This window comes from Amia ocellicauda, chromosome 10, assembly GCF_036373705.1.
Source record: "Amia ocellicauda isolate fAmiCal2 chromosome 10, fAmiCal2.hap1, whole genome shotgun sequence".
NCBI classification, from domain to species: Eukaryota; Metazoa; Chordata; class Actinopteri; order Amiiformes; family Amiidae; genus Amia; species Amia ocellicauda.
This window is the reverse complement of record NC_089859.1, coordinates 39,004,491-39,022,541: the sequence shown is the minus strand read 5'-3', so window position 1 is coordinate 39,022,541 and position 18,051 is coordinate 39,004,491. Positions and strand designations below refer to the sequence as shown.

Below are 18,051 nucleotides of genomic sequence, written 5' to 3'. Positions count from 1 at the left end.
GATGAGCGGTTTCGAAAATGGATGGGTGGATGGATTAATCAGACTACCACTTACCATACAGCACCTTGAAATCTGATCTCATGTGATCTGAGATAAGTAAGGCTGGGACTGGTCCATACTGGTCCATACTTTTCTAATGAAAATCTGGTTGGTGGCAGATACAGAAATTCCTAACAAATGCCCAAGCACAGTAACAGAAGGTACCATGTGATAGGAAGTGATTACCTCCTCGATTCATGAAAGATTCCATGGCACAATTCAATAGAGTAATGGCACCCTGTCAGATAACTAGATTAAATAAATGTCAGATTTTTTAATCTGGACTAATGAAATGTCTCCCTTTGGATTAAATATCAAATAATTCCTAGATTCTTGGTACTGGTGACACAAAATGGCTGCTGTGCACAACCCTTTAATTCAGTGATAGAGAAAGCAAGTCCCCTTCTACCTCTAAAGTGCTTTGTGATCCAGTGTGATAAAAAGCACATAATAAATGCAAGTATTCACACTTCCTACTCATCATCAACTGTCAACTATTATTCATTTAACTGAATTAGTTGAAAAATCACCAAAATGACAAATCCTATAAATTCATTTCCTATGGTTGTTTCTCTTTACATCATGTTTAAAAATAAAAGAATGAATACGTAAATTCCAAGTGTACATTCTGTAAGCAGAGAGCTGCAGTCATCGGGTAAAAAAAAAAATCAACAAATAACTTAAAACAATGCAATACAAGGGCACACGAGCAGCTATTAGGCCTGTGTCTTGTAGGATAAAGTGCATTTAATATTAACACAGGGAAAACAGGTAATGGGAATTGCATATGCTTCTATGTGACTGTGTCAAGTACTCCCTGAAAAGCTGTGAGCTCTCCAAGTGTCAGTGCTGCCTATCTGTCTATTTTGATAAAATTAATGAAGAATCTGTTCGTGTTCAATGATTCAAATGCTGGGTCTGCACAGTATCATAAATTATTTCAATATATATATATTTTTTTCTAATTACCTTCCTTCCTATTTCCATATCTCCTTAGTAAAGATAATTCATTTCCTCACTGGTGCTGGAATTTTGTTTGAAATTTGGTGCTGATTCTCATATCACATGTCTAGAGAAGGAATTAGATATGTAAGCTGTAAAGGGGAGAAAAAAACCAAATCTTCAGTTTACCCTTAAAGTGATAGTCCTATATGTACACCATGGTAACATTTTCATATTTTAATAATGGTCTTGACATTCCTTGTACTTCTGTTGGGCGTTAGACCTCTTAGTCTAGTTGTCCTAGACTGTTTCTGTCAATCATAATTGATGGCTGTGGTAACACTAGTTATCATTCGCTTGATAAAAGCAGAGTACACAGGGCTTTAACAATTTAATGGAGTACCACAATTAGAATGTTTTAATGCTGAGGAGAGTTACATTTTAGAGGAGAGTTAAAACTGGTGAGAGTAGTGCAGTGTTAAATAAAATAAAAAAACAAAAAAAAAACACTTAAGAGTTACTTGTTTAACTCCCTGAGAGCAAAACATTTAACTCTGAGGCAGTGTAAAAATGCCAACTTTGATGAAAGTGTTAATTTTACTCTGGTGAGTGTGGATTATATAAACACTTTTTCAGAGTTAAAATGAATACTGTTGGAGTTAATTCAACACTGGCAAATTTACTGTGTATATACATTTCATTTAGAAGGTGTGTAGGTGAGAATTGTGCAACATGCATTCAGTAAGTATAGCAAATGTAATGCTAGCTTCTCTGAGGGCGAAAACACTGCATTTGTGGGTCCTGTACTTTCACTGTTCAGGAATATGACATTTAAAGAAAGTTCAGATTTCTGGGATTTATGTTGTTCTTTCATACAGCTTTTCACGCAATCAGATAGTTAATCCTGAGTTTACTCTGAAATGACTTTATAAGACCAATGATTTTGACATTTTGCAGTGGTTAGAATGGAATTTCAGAAGGGATAGGCCAATATAAAATAGAGCTATGAATTGCCCACATGCTCACATATGTGGTAGCAATCTATATGGGATCCCAAAAAGACTCCTAAGTATGTCCCATTTGAAAGTTATTTACAGGAATCTTTGCTAATAGCGGTTACTAGTAATTTAAACAAAAAATAAGTGTACTATTTAAATTGCTAAGATTCTAACTGTACAATTCAATCAAATTGAAAGTAGCCTACTTGTTTTCACATATGGTCATATTAATTTACTTAAATTATTTAAAACTAGCAAAATTATTTAGCCTTTAGGTTAATCTTTCCTGAAGTACTTATAAGCTGATATTATTTATTCAATGCTATGCCAATTACTATAGCATTAGTCATTATGCCATTTTATGTGAATGTCCAAACTTTAAAGTCATTACGTATTTTTCTTTCCTGTTTGAAATTAATTCATTTTTAAAGAGCTTATCAGGAGATGGTTCAGTGTTTAACTGTACATTTTAATAAGCAAGTACCATGGAACATTTCACAGCACCCAATTTTAAAGCAGACACATATACCTGCTGGTTTTTTTTGTCTACTGTGGTGTACATTTACAATAAAATCTATTTAGTCTTGCTTTTGTTTTTGATATCAAATTCATCACAGTATCTATGGAATCTTGTGATAAACAGAAATAGAACAATTACTATGATATAAGCTAGCAACAACAGAATATGTTAACAAGGCTACATTGTCCAAAAGATCATTACATTACATTACATTATTTGTCATTTAGCAGACGCTCTTATCCAGGGCGACTTACATTTGTACCCATTTATACAGCTGGGCATTTTACTGGAGCAATCTAAGTGAAGTACCTTGCTCAAGGGTACAACAGCACTGCCCCACCCGGGATTTGAAATGTAAAGTAAAGACATTTAAATACATTTAAATAAATATTTGAAATAAAGATAAATATCTGACTCATTACATCCCTTTTTCCTAAATTAGGAATGCTAAGTGTATTTTTTGTTGTCAATGAAGGGAAGCAATATCATTGTAATTCAAAACATGGTCTGTGAAGCACCTTAATTTTATTTCCTCTGCCTTTCTTAGCTCAGGTTTAATTAAATTAACTCTCAAGCATTGATACAAAAAGAGCTTAATCCTGTGCTGTTTGTTTTAAGGAATTTACCCCTCACTATAAAACTATGCTTAAAGGGGAACTAGTGCACTCACCAAAATGATTGGTTTATATTAATGTGTGTGTTAGTAGAAGTGTATAATTAGTGTATAGAAGTAATATATCTGTGATTTTTCTGTTTCATTCCATAATTTTAATAGCTTAAAATCACAATTATTTCTCTTCTGTCATCCATTATGTGACATTGCATTACTTAACAAATAGCAGAAAAGACTACACCTAAAGAGCATGGGATTTGTCTTCCCCGCAGCAGCTACATTCAGTAGTACTGTGATAATTGTAAAGTAGCCTTTAAAAGAAAAGACATTCATTATTATACAAAGGCATTATTTATATTGTTGCCGAATTGATTCCTATTCCTTTGCAATAACTAGCCTACATCAAATAAAGGCTAATAATGAATTTGTTTTCATCTTCTGTATTTGTTATTAACCACTTCAACTCCAGATTAAAAACTGAAAACCCGTCCCAATTACCAGATTTAGAAAATATGATGATGTTTTAACACCTGCAATGGCTTTAAAATGTAAATTTAATGAAACTCAAAAAATGAACCAAAATGTGTTTAACCCTCAGGGTACTACAGGGCCACGCATATGGGCTCAAATTAGCACCATAAGTAACAAATTCAAAATAAAAAATATTTGTAAACAATATGATCTCAACATCGATTTTTTCTCAAGTCTATATTTTTGTTTACAATATTTTTTGAATTAGTTGCTTATGGCGCTAATTTGAGCCCATACACGCACATTACCTCTACTTTATTTTGCATAGCAACAGACCATGCTGACCAATAGCAGAGAGGTTCATTGTTAATATTAGCCAATAAAAATGGTTGTAAAAGGAACAGTTTGTCTCCTGTTAATGATTAATATTATAATTATAAACACAAAATGGAAAATTGATGATTATCTATACTGTATACTGTTGTACATTTGCATTTAGCAATTATTGAAATGTATTATGTTCATCTTTTAAAAAGTGTATTTTGTGGGAACTGTAAGTCCCCCTGGGTAAGAGAATCGGCTAAATTAATGCATAAATAGGCAAGGTATATTCTGATGAAATTGGTAAGGTTCCGAATAAATAATTAATGGGTGTTTTTTTTTTTAATTAATGTGTATTTTATTTAGTGATTTTAGTTGTATAATAATTATGGACTCTCTGCATTTTGTATAAGATTATCAGTTATAGACTAAGTGCTAAAAATTTCATAGAGATAGTCTTAGCGGTTTTTCAGAATTAGATTTAAAACTGTATTTGTTAATTTCCAGTATTTAATCCATGTGTATTATTTTAAGAGCATTTTTCAATTCATGCTGCAATGAGATTAAATGTAATCTTTTTTAATTTTGGGACTTTAAATGATGAAGCTTTCTGTTGTTTTTTCTTTTGTTTTGCTTAGTTTTTTCCAGAATTTGAGTTTACTGCAATCATTTACTATAATTGTGTTTGGGGTAATTACTGCAGTACTTTGAAATGGCTGGAATGCAAAAAAAAAAAAAAAAAAGATTTGCATAATCACCTCAATACTGTGGAGAAAAGCATTTGGGAATGTAAGCTTTTGATATTTCTGTTTACAGAACATAATTTTCATTTAAAGTTGTTAAGATCTGACTAATTGCCATTCAGATTTTGGAAAGGATGAATACATTTGAATTAAATATATATTAATGGAAGCTGGAATGTCCTGTGCTTAAATTAGTAATCTTAGTTTTGAGCCTTAGAGCTTTAATTTATGTTGTGGCAAACTTTTGTTAGGTTTCAGTTTCTAACCTGGAAGAAGCACTGTAAAATGTTTTTTCATGCAATAAACCCAAAATGCATTGGTACTGGTCGGCAAAAGCACTGCTGGTTCTGTTGTTTTTAGTGGGGCTTCCTGAAATTTGAAGATCAGTTTACTGTTGATTCTATTGTGATTTGTTGATTAAGAGTATTATATATATATATTATATATAATGTATATTATATATATATATATATATATATATATAATTTCCAGTATATATATATTCCAGTGTATGTATGTATAGTACCAATGGTACCAATTATATATATATATATATATATATATATATATATATATATATATATATATATATATAAAATTGTAATGCACAGCTTGATTTGCTGTGTTGCTATTGTTCGAGGAACAACAAAAAAATGTCTTTCTGTATCCCCTTACTGGGTTCATGCGGGTCATCAAATATTTTTAAAGGCCCTTAAGTAATTAAAATGAATGTTGTTGTCATTAAAAGTAATTAATTATAAGCTTCAATGTAAAAGTCTGTTTCTATCTCTCATTTGCGCTCTGACCTGTGTTCACTGCAGCAGCATGTAATCGGACACAATTGATACACGGTCTGTGACTGGGTAAAAAATATATAATATCTGTGGGGTTGATGACGAACCCACAGTAACATCCTTTCTGTTTGTCAGTACCATGCCTATGTTCTGCACAAAAGCCAGCAAAGACACAATGTAAACAAACCACACATGGTTCTTTTCAGCGAAATCTCTGCTACACAGCTAAAACAAATGCACAAATTGTTTCCCCATAAACTAATACTTTGTAATTAATGAATTATGAAGGCCGGCTGCCTCCTCACCTGTGGCGCTCTTCGCCCATGGCCCCATTCGGACCATTGATTTCCCCCACCCCGCAGCCCCCATGCAGCCCTCTCTTCCCCTCGCCTGCAGCCCCGTTTTGGCTTCCGCTGTCTACCTACCCTCCCGCAGCCCTGCTTGGTGCCCCCCCCCCCCCACACGGCCCCCACCGCCAGCAGAACTTATTGCCAGGGGCCCTTGTGCGTCCCTCTTTGCCTACGGCCCACATGTGTCCCCTTTCACCAGTGACTCTTGGGGTCCTCCCTGCCCATGGCCCTCATAGCCATGACCCTCTGGGCCGTTGGCCCCCATGTGGCCCTCCCTCTCTTCCCCTCGCCTGCAGCCCCATTTTGGCTTCTGCTGTCTCCCTACCTTCCCATAGTCCTCCTCGGTGCTCTTCCCCCCCCTCTGCCCCACCTGCCATCACACAAGGCCCTCGTGTGCAGCCCCTTTACACCTGCAGCCCCCGGGGTCCTTCCTGCCTGTGGCCCTCATAGCCACGACCCTCTGCGCCATTGACCCCCATGAGGCCCTCTCTCTCTTCTCTTCACTGGCAGCTCCGTTTGGCTTCCTTGGTTCCCCAACGCCCCCCGCAGCCCCCTCCTCACAGGTGCTCGAGCAACATAACGTCCGCTCTGGTCGTCTCGAACCATGTGATCGCGCAACATGAGACTTGTTTTCATGCTGCCCTCCTTCTCCTCTTTCCTTGGCTCAGTCCCTGTAAGGGGGGTTTGAAGGTCCGGACCCAGCTCCAGACCGTCATTCCCGTAGCCAAGAGAATAAGCCAAAATCAAATAAAAACACATTCCCCCGCCCCAACGCAAATTGGTGTTGTGAAACTACTGAAAAATAATATTGACAATTCTGGTTGATGAAATACACTTTATGACTGCAAACCAATGTATCTTTGGAAAAATAGGGTGATGGGGCAATTGAAAATGTTTTAGTTGTTTTTTGATAAAATATATTCACTACAAGATTCCATATAAATAATTAGTGTATTGTGTACATTTTGAACAGGATATTAGCCACAAAATGTACACATACTTAAAAGAAATTGATAAACATAAAATTATTCTCTTAGTATACTGAATCAGTGATTTGTTTGCTACACAAATATATAGTTGCAAACCAGTAGTATTGATCTCAATCAGACCCAACATACAAATCCCAGTTAAGATCTAAAAGCAATTGTTTGCCTAAAATCAGTAATACTGTAGGCCTATATATTATATATGATCTTAAGTACATGGTTTTCAGATCATTGAACTACACAAATCTTACAAAATCAGTAATATGTAGATGATCCTGGAAAAACACAGAATATAGGCTAGATCCTGGAACAAAATTATTTTTAGAAATCTGTAATATAGCATACAACATGACAAGAATTTCCAAGATTATTTGTAGCATTTGCAAAGCATGAATTTTGATGGACAGTAGAAATAAACAGTTTAACAACAGGAATGATATTGATTATTTTACAAGAAATAGATTTGAACCAAAAAGATGTATTAAATAACAGTTGTAGCAAATTAGGACATTCATATTTGTATTATCTGAACATCACACCAGTTCATACAAATGTGGGGTTTTATTCAGTATTGGACAATAGTAACATTGTAGTATTATGGAATGATTTATGTGACTGCTTTGTTGAATACATTTATTTTAAAATGTAAAGGTTTCAAAATAAACCTTAAATGAAATACTGAAATGAAATAAGATGGTTTAGCTCCTATTGCAGAAGGGTTTTTGTTGTGCCATCTCTACCATGGTTTTACTGGTTAAGTGGATGTTCATCTGGGGACACTTTTTTTTGTCACGGATAAGGAAAATCAGGTTATGCTAATACTATTAGTGTTATATTAGATGGACTACTTGACATTTGACATCGTGCCTTACCACATCATCCCTGATCTAACTACTTTACATTGACCTCACATTAATTTTAACTTTTACAAATCTTGCCATGGTCTCTTAAACTTGTTTATATTATACACATGTGCAGTAAGTGTAAAAAATTTGATATAGTTATGTAAATGAGTTTTTAGAAATCTCTTTGCAACCAACTTTCTTCTTAAAGTGTTATACTAATCTCTATAACCCTCATGCTATCATGGGAGAGATGAGGCTAACATGTATCCTCTTAATGTGCATGTTCAATCCATTTGCTACCTGCTGATAGCACTGTAAGATCTCAGACAGGGTTGCCAGATTGGGGGAATCCCCAAGTTTATTGGGGGAAACCAAAGCCATGGGGGGAAATATTGCATAGGGGGGAAATGTGGGGGGAAAGGATATCAAACTGGGTTAAAGTAAAAAACGGGGGGTTCTTTTCCATATTTAAACTTCTCATATTGCTCTTATGGCGGTTTAAAATATTAAGCCTGCCCTGGAACAGTGATGATGGACTGCCCCACTCGCCAGTGATATTGGGTTCTGTAATTAAGCACCACCTGGCTGTGCTCTCTTCTGTGTTGTGCAAGTTGCTAGGCTATAAATTTGTGTGTATTTCATCAGCTGAACGTCATGTTGTTGTAGCATACACTAAACCACAAAATAAAATGATTCCCGAGTTGGCTTTATAAAACACTGTATAAATCAATTATTTAACCATAACATGTAATATGTGACAGCATCCACAAATAAACACAACTTTATCACATACAATAGATGCTATTTTCAGAATCTGTCTCTTGATTCACCAAATAATTCTACCACTCTATGTATAGTTAATAGTAATCACCATAAATTAAGGCGACATTTAATTAATAAAACAGTAATTATTAAAACATGTTTGTAGTCACTCCACTGGCAAAGGAGTGTATATGCCCATGAATCAGGACACTTATCGCAATATCAGCCTGCGAGGTGGAGTCGACGTGAATTCCTCTGTTCAGTTAAAACTCGCCAAATAATCATCACCATTTCACTGTTATTTTTATCTATAACATCTTTCCAATCAATCCACAAGATCCATGTGGGATTTATATATTAGAGCTGTTGGATTGTGTGTTTCTTCCCCCCTCACTATAGTTTTTCAAATGTTAGAACAAGTAAACTAATTATATTCAAGGTTTATTTTTCTTCATACATTTTACTGGTTTACATTGTTCTCAGCAAGTGGCTGCATTTTAAAAAACAACAACCTGTTGAATCAATCTTCTACTTTCAAAATAAAATTAAAACAGGATAAATGCACACACTTGAAAATACAATATATGTGTAATGCACATTTGGCTTTGACTTATGCCGGGGTCACACTACACGATTTCTACAATCTGACCCGATTTTGTGAACAGTGGGCAGCTCACATTTAACGACTATTTTGCACCGAATTTGTGTCTTTTGCGTCGTGAAAGAGCGCACACTACACGATCGCTTAAGTACAGGTGAACACACACTCAGTGTTGCCAAGTCCTCTCCATTAATTCCCCCCATTTTGGTTGTTAAAATCCCACAAATCACGTATTCCACGCCCAAATATGATTGCTGGCTGAAGTGAGGTCCCGGGGGGGGGGGAAGTTGCTGGATGAGGTGAGGTCCGGGGGGGCGGGGTTGCCCCCAAATTTTCCCCTGGGCTCTTAAAAATCCACCCCACATTTATATGGCAAGCCAAATTATAATTTAGAGATATCTCTAAATGCATTTAAAGATATCTTCAAAAATTTAAAGATATCTCTAAATCATTTAAAGATATCTGCAAATAATTTAGAGATATCTTCAAATAACATCCTGTTCATTTAGAGAGATCTGCTAATCATTTAGAGAGATCTTCAAATGATTTCCTGTTCATTTAGAGAGATCTGCAAATAATTTCAGGATATCTTCAAATGACTTCCTATATTTTAGCTGAGATTATCACTTCCTGTTTCCTTATTCAGCTACATAGAAATGAATGAACAAGTTAACAGGAAGTGATAATATTGGGCTACATACAGGAAGTCATTTGAAGATATCTCTAAATGATTTGCAGATATCTTTAAATGATTTAGAGATATCTGCAAATCATTTAGAGATCTTCAAATCATTTAGAGATCTCTAAATGTACTTTTAAATGAGATCTTTAAATGATTTGCAGATATCTTTAAATGATTTAGAGAGATCTTGAAATATTTGAATATATCTCTAAATGATAATTTGGCTTGCCATAGGGGAAAATCCCCCGATCTGGCAACAGAGCACACACTACACGACTGATCTGACATCCTTGTCGTGGCGATCTGCATGACAGCCTCCAAATCTCGCAGAAACACGCGTGATCCACACAGCGAAAAGGTCAACAAACACGGACTGGACATGTACAGGTCACGTTTGTGTAGCGCAGATCTGCGCTGCTCCACCAAAGGATCAGTGGTTTCTGCAGATCTGTGCAAAACTGCGGAAAGAACGCGACCACAAGCTGCTGTTGTTGTTTGTCTGCACAGACGAACACAAACACAAAAAGCGTATAGTATTTTAAAATAACGTGCCCCGAAACAACCATTGGTATTTGAAGTATTTTAATAAATACGTATGACAATCTTATTCTCCTGTCATTTTTATTCTTCTGTTTCTGCCCTCTTCTTCAGTCAGCTCGGCTCTCATTGGCTGCTGATGACGTCACTCCACAATTGGCGCCGATCGAGTCATAAATATTAAACACGTTTAATAAAATCATTGGGGCTCCGACAAGCTTACGATCGGATCGGAGGGCAAGCGATCGCATCGCAGCCCGTCTCACACTACACAACCATCGGCAGCGGGGACGCACCCCGACCAGACTGCCTGTCGTGATGATCTTTCGGCATAAACCTCCTGCATGGCAATTAAAATGTGTACTTAAATGCACACCCTTCTCAAGGTTACAAAAAATTCTATTAAATGCACCTGGTCAGTAACCTGTTACTGTTACATTTCCTGGGACAGAAGCATTAATCGGGAAGACACCCTTTTATTACAGTTACATTAGTTACAATTTGCAGCATTATATCAATTTAATATGAATAAATGTGGCATTTAAGGCCCATATAAATTAGTACAGCAAAAATGTATATGCTATTCCTCTCTAATAAGGGTGTTATGAAAATGGGGGGAAATTGGCTCCCCACAGGGGGGAATTTTGGAGTAGCATCTGGCAACCCTGATCTCAGATACCTGGAAAGTGGAGGGAAATAACATAGTTAGCCCTGAGGGCACTCAATTTCCTTTGAGAATCCAAGTCGTAGTTGTCAAATAAGAAAAAAAAAACATACTGGTTTTGCCACCTATACAACCCTGTAAATCTATTTTTAATCCACCTTTTCACTGTTGTCTTCTCCTACACATTGGTACTTTTAATCTTGAGCAGTCCACTGTGCACTGTATCTGTTGTCTCTCATCTGAAGAAACAGAGTAGTTCTTTAGGGCGGCAGGAATACAGCTTGCTGGTTTGCAGTGTTATTAAGAGATGCAAGGGCTCTTGAAAGTCTTCTGTGTACCCCTGTGTCTTCAGGGAGAAGGTAGCCTATGCTTTGAATCTATGTAATCTGCATGTTTTATTGTCTGTTGAAGACTAGACACAATTGCTACACCAGATGTAGAAGAAAGGAATACATCCTTCTTTAGGCAGTCCTACAGTGTTACACAATTACTCATAATTAAATTCTGCACTCTATTTTCAACCCATTTCCATTATATTTAAATCCCATCAAGAAGCAGCAGAATAAAATGTTTAAATCATTAAACTACAAACAGCCAAATGAGTAAAATAGCATGTAAAAGTAAACTCTCCGGTGCTGGTTGAAATCTCTTTACCTTGCTTATAATTTATTCTGTTACTCCCAAAAGTTATTCCATGTTATGAAGGATAACATGCAGCTCTAATTGAACACACATTTATGTTAAGATGATGACAATTTATTTTTTCCCCCGTCCCCAATTCCTTTTTGCAAAGGTGTCCGACCCTTCCCATGCCCCCACTGTGAGAAGATCTTCCGTACCTCAGGACACAGAAAAACCCACATAGCCTCCCACTTCAAGAGCATGCAGATGAAGAAGCAGAAATACCCCCGAAAACCCCAGAAAGTCAGAGTAGTGAAGAACAATCTCCCAATGCCAGACATCCCTCTTCAGGAGCCCATCCTTATCACAGACTTGGGTAAGGACATGTTTATGCTATTCTTTTTATTATGTGTAGATATACAGTATATACAAGTAGGGATAGAAAACCTGGAGATATGTATAAAACTTCCTGGGTCCTATAAGGGTAATTTATTTTAAGATTTTTTTTTTAATTGAAATTAGATTTTAATATTTATATAAGTGTTTATTTATGTATCAATACATAGTTAAATACAGTTTATTATACACGTTAATTTACTTTCCTCTGGTCATTTTTTTTATGTATATTTTCAGGAATAAAATCAGCAAAAGTATTATAAACATATCAGATTGAATGGACAATCTAGAACATTGATTTTATGCTCTTTTTAATAAGCAAACTTCAGTCTTTCATTGAGGGTACATAAAATATATTTTGTCTTTTAAACAAAATTCAGTTTAATTCACTTTTTGTTTGATATTTGTATTACAGGTCTTATACAAAACCAAAACCCTCGAGGCAGCCTCTCCTTACAACAATATTTAGACATCATTGACAATGACAGGCCTTACAAATGTCCCTATTGCAGTAAAGCATACAAGAAATCCAGTCATCTTAAGCAGCATGTCAGGTAAAATATGAATGTCAAAAAGTATAAATGAGAGCTCTGAAAATGTTTTATTTTTCTAGTTTCACAAATTGCAATGAAGAAGGCGGCTTCCACTGGTGGGTAGAATTATATCCCCCTTAGCCCAGATGTAGGTCTTTCTTTTAGTTCACAAAAGAAAATCTATTTTCCTTGATGGTATGTATTGGTTTGATAATCTCAGATCCCACAGAACTTGAGAACATCATATGTGTGGAGGGGGAAAGGGGCTGTTGATACCACAAGCTGCGAGCATGGGGGTGGTCGTGCATTGCATATGAGAAACCCGCACAGCAGAAATTTCAGGCTGTGCAAAAAAAATCAGACTTAAGATTTTCTTGCCTCATTTTATTAATGTTTGATCATGCTCTTCACTACTGCTTTTGTGCAAGCTAACTTGTCACGAGCATAGTCAGGAGGATTCATGGGTGAGCTCTAAAAACCCAGGCAATTGAAATGGCTAAATGGAAAGACGTACCATTACCTACACAATTAGGGCCACAAAACAAGCGCTGTTCTACCTTCAAAGGGAAATGGCTTTCAGAATTAGTCGAGACAAACAAAACAGATGTCTCAGGTCAAGGTACATTGAAATTGGGAGACATATTCGGCTACTCAGCTAATGGGGGATGTGTGTAAATTTTGCTCAGAGGCTAAGGGAGATTTTTCATCGGGTACCATTGGACAGAATGGAAACTTGACTATCAAAAATGCCATTTTTAACATAAAATCCACATTGATGTTGTTAGGACCTTGCAAGATTGAAAGCACGGAATGGGCATACATTTTTTTTTCCAGAGAAGCTTGAGAGAAATGAGTTGACCTCACTAACAAAATATATCATACCTGAACAAATTAAAGTACTGACTGACGATGTGCTTCTTGCCATAAAAATGAATGTATCAATGCTGTCGGTTCAGCAGATTCATGAACATCTGACTAAGTTGGAGAAGTAAAAACTAAGCATTTGAATTTGCAAAAGTCAATTAATGAAGTGGCACAGACAGACGATGAAGAGTGTGTGAAATGCCATTGTTCACATCATGGCAGTCGACAAAAGCACTGACGTTGCCGAGCATAAAATATTGGTTCTTTACATCAAGTTTAGGGAGCAGAATGTCACCAATTACAAACAGGTTTTGCTGGTATCATTCAATTGGTAGCATGCAGCGGTCAGCATATTGTAATGTTAACATCCGATGGTGCCTCCATCATATTAGGGAAACACAATGGAGTTGCAGCATTACTGAGATGACAGGTACTGCATGATGATGACCCGATTGCAAAATATTACAAAACTGACAGATCCAAAGTACAGAATTACTCTGTTCTAGACAGATTCATAGTTTTACCGTATTCTCTCAATCTTTTAATTATGGAATTTACTGTGATCTGGGGGTTATCCAGTGCCTTGGAATTGTTCTTATATCCTTCCTGATTGGTGGTTTTGAAGAACATTATACTGGATTTGCTTTGAATGTTCCTTTATCTTTATGTATTTTTTGTTAGGAAATGTACTAACCAACTGTGGTACCTCCCAGAGACAAGTGGCTAACCTTGATTCCATTCAACAATTTGTGACTTCTAGTTACCATTGGTTGCATCGTACAGATATACATAACACACAACATACAGATAATTATTCACTTTTAAACCTTTATAAGGTTTTAACCCATTTCAGAGAATCCAATGAAGGAGGTAATTTCTGTGTCTTTCCTTTTTAAAAATATTTGTTTCTAGTAACACAAGAAGGGAAGACTGTGGCACTATCAGTGCATCATTAAATTGTCAGTGTATCAATTGTAATTTGCCTTGTTCCATGAAGATTTTTTGACTCATGTCACCCATTCCATAGGGTAGTGATAGAGGCTTCAAAAAGTATGGTCACATTTAATATTGTACATTTCCATCTCCCTTCTAATAGGTTTCCTTGTGTATTTCATAACAGCAGAACATGAAAAACAAATCTTGTCTGACCTTCTGGTCAAATAATTATTCTTTCATAGGTTATGGTGGAATGTATACAAGCAATGAAAACTTAAAACACAAAGACTAAAGGTTGTATTCATCACTCACAGGCACTGTTATTAAGTATTAACGATGAAAAGAAAAAAGTGGAGTTGCTTTCCCTGGAGGCTGATATGATAACTGCAGACCTTAACACAGCATTCAACCAAGACAGAATTTTCCCAAAGTAATTTATCATCCTTGTCTTTATTCAGATCACACACAGGAGAGCGGCCATACAAGTGCCTTCAGTGCAGTAAGGGGTTTGCTTCCTCAGGGGTTCTCAAGGCCCACATTCGCACTCATTCCGGACTGAAAGCCTACAAATGCTTGATCTGTGACAGCACCTTCACCACAAGTGGCAGCCTGAGACGTCACATGACCACCCACAGCGACCTTCGACCCTACATGTGTCCTTACTGCCAGAAGACATTCAAGTCCTCCCCAAACTGCAGAAAACACATGAAAACCCATAAGTATGTATAACCCTGTTTCAGTCACCCAGATTTTGCTTTTCAGAACTACCAGGGTTATTTTCAGTTATAGTTTTAGATTCCCCCCCACCCCAAAATCCCATAACTGCCAAATTTAAAACATCAATGTGTAGAATTTAAACTGATTTTAACTATGTCCCAGGTTCCTATCCTGCTGTGTATGTTGAGTTATTATAATATATAACCAAATTCCAAAGGCATAAATATCAGGCAAAAATTTAAAAGTACCTTGCATTTACTGATCAAGTCCACAGCAAAGCATTACTCAAAGCAAAGTCAGGTTTATGGACAAATACATTAATTGTATGTATTGATTTGTACTGTATTGATATGAACCTCAAAAAACATGATTTGAGGTACAAATTCAACCTGCAATTTAAAAACGTTTCCTTTTACAAAATAGGCATTTGCCTGTTCAAACACTTTCCAAGGCATTGTCCTTTTGCGATGTATTCTAAATCATTAAATTACACAGGAAGTTTATATTGAGTATGGTCTGTATTCTGTTTCCACAGGTACGAGCTAGCCCAACAACTCCAGCAACAGCAGCAGCAGCAGCCACCATCCCTGGATGACCCCATGGGCGCCTCAGCGGTCACCACAGAGATGCAGGTGGAAATTGAAGGGGATGAACTCCAGCAGCCCCCCACTGTCAGCACAGAGCAGCAGGCTATGCTGGGTCTTAGCCAGCCGCAGGTTGTAGGAACCCAGCAGACGGAGCTGGAGCAACAGCTGAGTGACCAACCACTGGTGCAGGAAGGTATACATACCCTAATCCGCTCATGCAACTGCAAAAACCATGTAACTTTTCTTTTCCTAGTTTTTTTAAAGAACAATTCAGAGATCTGAACATTCCAACTCATATACTACCTGTGGAATCACAGAATATTAGCAAAAATTACAGTAGAGATGGTATATATATATATATATATATATATATATATATATATATATATATATACACTACCGGTCAAACATTTTAGAACACCTAAATTTTTCCAGTTTTTATAGAAATGTATGAAGTTTAATGTCTCAGGGTACTCTGAAATTAAAGCATTGAACAAATAAACAATTGGAGATAAAGAAATCATGGAATTGTTTTCTAAACAATCTCTGATGTGAAAAAAATGTTTTTTATACCCCCCCCCGCATTTACGGGGGATACTTGGTCTGAGTAGGAATATAAAATTTCAGAAAACATTGACAATTATGACATTTTTGGAACCAGACAGTCTACTGATCAAAACAAGGCCATACACGTTTTAGTAGAAGCAACACACATTCGTAGAGTGCTCAAAATGTCTGTTTACAGTGTACTAATACACAATGATTTTACATAATTCTCTGTATTTGATAGAACATCAAATAATATATACCAGATTAATTGTTAGGGTGTTCTGAGAAAAACAAGCCTATTTGCAAAGAAATCCGATGAAAATGGAGTGAAACTGTAAATCAGATGTGTTTCAGAATGAAACATGCTGGTAGCCATGAAAATCTGTTTTCAAACGATGTGCGTATTGTAGGAATACAGTGAAACTTCTATGCATAGGAGCTGCACATAACACTGCTAAATAATGCTTAAGTAACAGTATGTAACTCTGAAATGTACATTATTTTTCAGTTTTCGGTTAATCAAAACTTTTTTTTTTTTAACCTCTGGCAGTTTACCGCTTACCTTTGTACCATTTCAGGTTATTTACTGGACTTGAACTGCTTAAATTTCAATAAAAACTGGAAAAATGGGGGTGTTCTAAAACTTCTAAAACGGTAGTGTATATATATCAAATGAAGTGCCGGTGCATCAAAAATATCCGGAAAACTCTCTCTTCAATGTCAGGGTGCCTTGTCCTTGGGCAATTAAACATAATTACTGAGAGCTCTGCCAGAATGGTGAAGGCAAAAGGACAGCAGCTCCTGATTTAATGAATATTCATAATCCCAAAGAGTTTTAAAAACAAATTATATATATATATATTTTTTTTTTATAAGATTCCACGGTGGAAAAAGGAGGCTTAGGTGTTTCAACCCAATGTCCTATTCATTAAATCAGTTGCTGTCCTTTTGCCTTCACCATTTCTGGAGGAGCTCTCAGTACACACATATATAATTATATATGTAATAAAAAACAACTATAGACTATAGTGTATAATATCTACAGTCAGGTGCACAACTTAGACACATGGTATGGCAAATTAATAAAAAAAAAAGAATGAAAAATTAATATGTAATGTATTTATGCATTTGTTTTTATTCTACTATACAAGCCAAGGTTACATACATTTCTTGCATTTGTCCTTGGAATAAGCCCAGGTCATATTTAGGTAAGGAAACAGTTTTCATTTTGTTGTATTTAATTGTATTTTCTTAAAAAGAAAGCTGTCTCACTCCGAGGCTCAAGTTGTAATTGAAAGCTGGATGAATTATTTGGCTTCAAATCTAATTCCAAGAGAAACACAAGCATCTATATTCAGACAGCATGAGTTTTAAAAGGAGCTGCAGAGCAAATGGCCTTTATAATTTTTTTAATATTCCTCTTCACTAGTTGACTGCTTGTTCTAAAGTGAACACTTATTCAGGTATGGACACTTATTCCTTCTGAAGCTGGTAACCATGGTGACTGAATCAGCCTGTACAGATGCTCAGACTATTAATGTTTCTTGCTGATGCATCCTACAGTTCTGCTCATAAACTAACTCATTGGGGGGAATAAAACAATAGATGGTAGCACAATGCTTTTAGTTTTTGTTTTTCTAATGTTTGGGAAGACTCACATCCTGTACTAACATTGAATTGCACTGTCATGAAGGTTCAGACTGTACACACGGTTTCTTCACCCCTGCTTAATAAAGGTTGTGGAGTTTTGTTTATTACTAAAAGATATTCATATTCAGCCAATATGATAAAGTGGTACTTCCAAAGTACTCTGCTGGGGTGTGTCTTATAGGCTGGATGCATCAATCTAGCCTATGTCATTTCTGTTTCTTTTTTTTTTAGTTCTGATGGGGCACTTAGGTTAAGTGTAACTGGGGGGAAGGTTGATTGGGGAAAATGTGGGTTACTGCAAATACGCAACTCTTATGGTTGTTTAAATGC

At 36.2% G+C, this 18,051-nt stretch overlaps 1 protein-coding gene across 2 annotated transcripts in view; it reads left to right on the top strand.

Annotated features, from left to right (window-relative positions):
• LOC136760586 (zinc finger protein 236) overlaps positions 1 to 18,051 on the top strand; it is a 126,097-nt gene that overhangs the window by 46,602 nt on the left and 61,444 nt on the right. For both annotated transcript variants that reach the window (XM_066716063.1, XM_066716062.1), the window contains 4 exons: positions 11,662 to 11,865; positions 12,301 to 12,439; positions 14,677 to 14,937; positions 15,471 to 15,715. In XM_066716063.1, coding sequence (XP_066572160.1) covers positions 11,662 to 11,865; positions 12,301 to 12,439; positions 14,677 to 14,937; positions 15,471 to 15,715 — 849 coding nt within the window. The remainder of the gene's footprint in view (positions 1 to 11,661; positions 11,866 to 12,300; positions 12,440 to 14,676; positions 14,938 to 15,470; positions 15,716 to 18,051) is intronic.